General features: G+C 39.9%; 1 protein-coding gene across 1 annotated transcript; it reads left to right on the top strand.

Annotated features, from left to right (window-relative positions):
- The first annotated feature begins 271 nt into the window (after window positions 1-271).
- On the top strand, window positions 272-1,262 carry LOC132115106 (embryonic polyadenylate-binding protein B-like). The gene is made up of 4 exons (XM_059523507.1): window positions 272-426; window positions 696-826; window positions 911-988; window positions 1,104-1,262. Exons 1-3 carry the CDS (start codon window positions 384-386, stop codon window positions 968-970), a joined length of 234 nt encoding a protein of 77 aa, XP_059379490.1. The 5' UTR covers window positions 272-383; the 3' UTR covers window positions 971-988; window positions 1,104-1,262.
- Window positions 1,263-4,432: the final 3,170 nt, after the last annotated feature.

Raw genomic sequence — 4,432 nt, 5'->3', positions numbered from 1 at the left:
GTCATCCCATTTAAGCTCTCGCTGGATCTGCTCATCTGATATCAACAAGAGGAACGTCTGTACTTCCTCAACACAACAAAACGGTTGTGTTCGATCCTTCGCTGGCTGTGCTGATTTAAATCTAGTGGTTCTGTTGTGTTTGTGTTGTAAGTTCAGTGACGCAGATAGTGATGATTCTCTCCAGCCTATCAGTGATCAGTAGAGTTTACACGTCACGTTTTGGTAAAAGTGAACCGTACCGAACTGTACCGTGCAGTGAAAAAGCACCATAAGGAGCATTTCAATTGAAAGATATAACTGTCATTCTTTTACTGTTTCTTTAGGTAGTACAGAATACAGAGCCGGCGGTTCATGTGAGAGGCCAGGAGTCCCTTACTGCCTCAATGCTGGCGGCTGCACCATTAAAAGAGCAGAAACAACTTCTAGGTATGGGATGCGCACACACAGTCACTTCAAAGTTAAAGTTGTGAGCTAGTAAAGTTTGAATCATGTTATAGCTCCTGCTTCTTACACCAGTGATGGTAACCTAAATTAATAACTCTCTTCAGTAGAGGGTGAAGTGTGACACTTTACAGGATCTATTTAGTGTAAAGCAGAAGATTATCATATGGCTTCAGAAGGCTTGGAATGTAGCACACAATCTATGTACTACATCATAACATGAGGAAAACAACCAATCTTTGCATCCCATTCAGGTGAGCGGCTGTATCCACTTATCCAGGCCTTGTATCCGACTCTTGCGGGAAAGATTACAGGCATGCTGCTGGAGATCGACAACTCTGAACTGCTGCACATGCTCGAGGCTCCAGAGTCCCTGCACTCCAAGGTTCACCTGCTCAAAACATGTACTTAACTATCAAACAAAATCTGGTCTTAGACTGATTATTGTGCTTTTTTCTGTACTGTGTAGGTTGAAGAGGCTGTAGCTGTTCTTCAGGCTCATCAAGCCAAGGAACTGTCTGCAAAGTAAAGGAGCACTGTAATTCAGGTAATTTGCTTGCATTCTTCTATCTTAATATTTGGCCTTAATTGTGTACAATGCCAATTTAATAGCACATGCGAGTGTCCCATACAAATGTCAACGAACTTAAATATTTTTGCAGGCATGCACACTGAATGTCTGTGAGAGTTGTTCCAGAGAACAGGGAAAAAGAAAACCGCACCTCATGTGCTATTAAATGCATGGTTCACACCCTACAAATGTCCTTTTGCTCTCCACAGTGTTAAGTTTTTGATTTTGATTATAAAAAGAAAAAATAAAATGGGGGGGGGGGGGGGGTGGAAGGAAGATTGAAAAAAAAATGCAAAAAAATATTTTTTGAAATTTCTTTGTGCAATAAAAATGATCCTGGCTTAATGGACATGGAAAAAGAGTTTTTGAGTGTCTTATTCTTATAACAGTGATTTGAGTTTGTGGCGTGGACACCTTTGCAAGGACACTTGCAGAGCTTTTTATTAAAATCAGCTTTGCTTTTAAATGTGTGTAATAGATTTATCAGTTTTGTAGAGCTGAACATACAGTAAGCACAACCTGAGATGTACAGTCCAATATACAAAGCTTGTAATTGTAGAATGTATTGTTAATATTTGTTAATATTGAAAATATCCGATGAATTTGAGTGTTTTGGTCTGCTATTAACTTGAGATACTCCTAGGCAACTAGAGCAGGTATGTACACTTTTGTTGGTATTTTATTAATATTAGAATTGAATGTGAGAATTTTGTACGTTGATTTAGCACATCTCTTTTTGCTGACCGGTGCCCTTGAAATGTAAACATTACAATTATTAATTGCAATCGTTTTCGTAAAAAGTTGTATTAAGTTGTTGCAAGCATTTTGCAGATTTTGCATACAATTATTCATTATTTGAATAATGGAGAAAATGTTTCAGACTCTATAATTTTATTGGCTGCTGAAGAAAATGTAGCAGGAGACTTCTATCTGTGATTAGATGCATGAATCCACAAATATGAGTGGTTACACTGTAGAATATGGAAACTTTGAATTAAGGAATTGGATCCAACCATAGACCGTAAAAGAAAGGATCCAACTTCGCCGTTATTCCGTTTGTGCAGTAAAATACTGAAACTGAAGACCGAATTGATGCTGCTATTAATGAACAAAGGCATATCCTATACTCGAGAGCCACCTAGTGGAAGAGAAAGCCATAACTTAGACTTGTCTAGTTGTGGAGAAACCATGACTTTTACTTGTCTTGAGCCCCTTTAGCGGTGAACTGACGCATTAAAGTTAAACGCAACCAAAAATAAGCTTTCAAGTTTTGCATTGCTTCTTAGAACCTTAAATCATATTTCTGTAGATTTGTAGAGGATTTGTGATGGTATTAATTGAGTGAGGGAAGCTGCTGTAAGGTAGATAATGTAGAGTTGTGTGGAGCTGTGCTGGGGAACAGTAACAAACGCTAACATGTTAGCTCAATTTCCTTTTGAAAAACTGTCTTTAATTTTAAACATACTCCGGGTAGGTAGGATAATTTTAAGTGACCTTTTGAAATGTATTTTAGACTGACTAATTCAGACAATTTTGTTTCTTAACGGTTATAAACGTTTGTTTGTGCAGATGATAAGATCCCTCTTGTGGCAGATAGAGGCGTTGTAGCCTCTTACTTATGTTGAGGGTTGTGAACTTCAGTGCGGTGGGAGGAGAGCAGATCACATGGCCTGAATGAGTCTGCACAGAGAGCCAATCCTTTTGGCTAGAGGGCCCCCTAATTTGCATGCTTCATTGTTTCTTAGCAGAAAATAGTAAATATCACCAAATATATAGTTTAAAGGATCAGAAATCCATGTGTATACTTATATACAGTACTTATATCTGTATAACTCAGTTGTACTGGTCCTGTCTTAGTAAATGACTAAATCATGGTTTAACCGCTCAGCACCTTCGAGAAGACGTGGCTATTAGTCATTGAATGGGTATGATACATGCAGTTAAATGAAAATATATACAGGTCCTTTTCTAAAAATTAGCATATTGTGATAAAGTTCATTATTTTCCATAATGTAATGATAAAAATTAAACTTTCATATATTTTAGATTCATTGCACACCAACTGAAGTATTTCAGGTCTTTTATTGTTTTAATACTGATGATTTTGGCATACAGCTCATGAAAACCCAAAATTCCTATTTTAAAAAATTTGCATATCATGAAAAGGTTCTCTAAACAAGTTATTAACCTAATCATCTGAATCAACTAATTAACTCTAAACACCTGCAAAAGATTCCTGAGGCTTTTAAAAACTCCCAGCCTGGTTCATTACTCAAAACCGCAATCATGGGTAAGGCTGCTGACCAGAAGGCCATCATTGACACCCTCAAGCAAGAGGGTAAGACACAGAAAGAAATTTCTGAACGAACAGGCTGTTCCCAGAGTGCTGTATCAAGGCACCTCAGTGGGAAGTCTGTGGGAAGGAAAAAGTGTGGCAAAAAACGCTGCACAACGAGAAGAGGTGACCGGGCCCTGAGGAAGATTGTGGAGAAGGACCGATTCCAGACCTTGGGGGACCTGCGGAATCAGTGGACTGAGTCTGGAGTAGAAACCTCCAGAGCCACCGTGCACAGGCGTGTGCAGGAAATGGGCTACAGGTGCCGCCATTCCCCAGGTCAAGCCACTTTTGAACCAGAAACAGCGGCAAAAGTGCCTGACCTGGGCTACAGAAAAGCAGCACTGGACTTATGGACAAATTTTGCATGTCATTTGGAAATCAAGGTGCCAGAGTATGGAGGAAGACTGGGGAGAAGGAAATGCCAAAATACCTGAAGTCCAGTGTCAAGTACCCACAGTCAGTGATGGTCTGGGGTGCCATGTCAGCTGCTGGTGTTGGTCCAGTTTTATCAAGGGCAGGGTCAATGCAGCTAGCTATCAGGAGATTTTGGAGCACTTCATGCTTCCATCTGCTGAAAAGCTTTATGGAGATGAAGATTTCATTTTTCAGCACGACCTGGCACCTGCTCACAGTGCCAAAACCACTGGTAAATGGTTTACTGACCATGGTATTACTGTGCTCAATTGGCCTGCCAACTCTCCTGACCTGAACCCCATAGAGAATCTGTGGGATATTGTGAAGAGAAAGTTGAGAGACGCAAGACCCAACACTCTGGATGAGCTTAAGGCCGCTATCGAAGCATCCTGGGCCTCCATAACACCTCAGCAGTGCCACAGGCTGATTGCCTCCATGCCACGCCGCATTGAAGCAGTCATTTCTGCAGAAGGATTCCCGACCAAGTATTGAGTGCATAACTGAACAATTATTTGAAGGTTGCCTTTTTTGTATTAAAAACACTTTTCTTTTATTGGTCGGATGAAATATGCTAATTTTTTTAGACAGGCATTTTGGGTTTTCATGAGCTGTATGCCAAAATCATCGGTATTAAAACCATAAAAGACCTGAAATATTTCAGTTGGTGT

Source organism: Carassius carassius, chromosome 34, assembly GCF_963082965.1.
Source record: "Carassius carassius chromosome 34, fCarCar2.1, whole genome shotgun sequence".
NCBI lineage: Eukaryota > Metazoa > Chordata > Actinopteri > Cypriniformes > Cyprinidae > Carassius > Carassius carassius.
This window is presented reverse-complemented; position numbering and strand designations above follow the sequence as displayed.

What these genes read in the sequence shown, in the direction of transcription:
- LOC132115106 (XM_059523507.1), top strand. Translation starts at nt 384, where the DNA reads ATGCTGGCGGCTGCACCATTAAAAGAGCAGAAACAACTTCTAG. An exon ending in AGAGCAGAAACAACTTCTAG is followed by an intron (nt 427 to 695) that starts GTATGGGATGCG and finishes CATCCCATTCAG; the next exon opens with GTGAGCGGCTGTATCCACTT. An exon ending in CAGAGTCCCTGCACTCCAAG is followed by an intron (nt 827 to 910) that starts GTTCACCTGCTC and finishes TGTACTGTGTAG; the next exon opens with GTTGAAGAGGCTGTAGCTGT.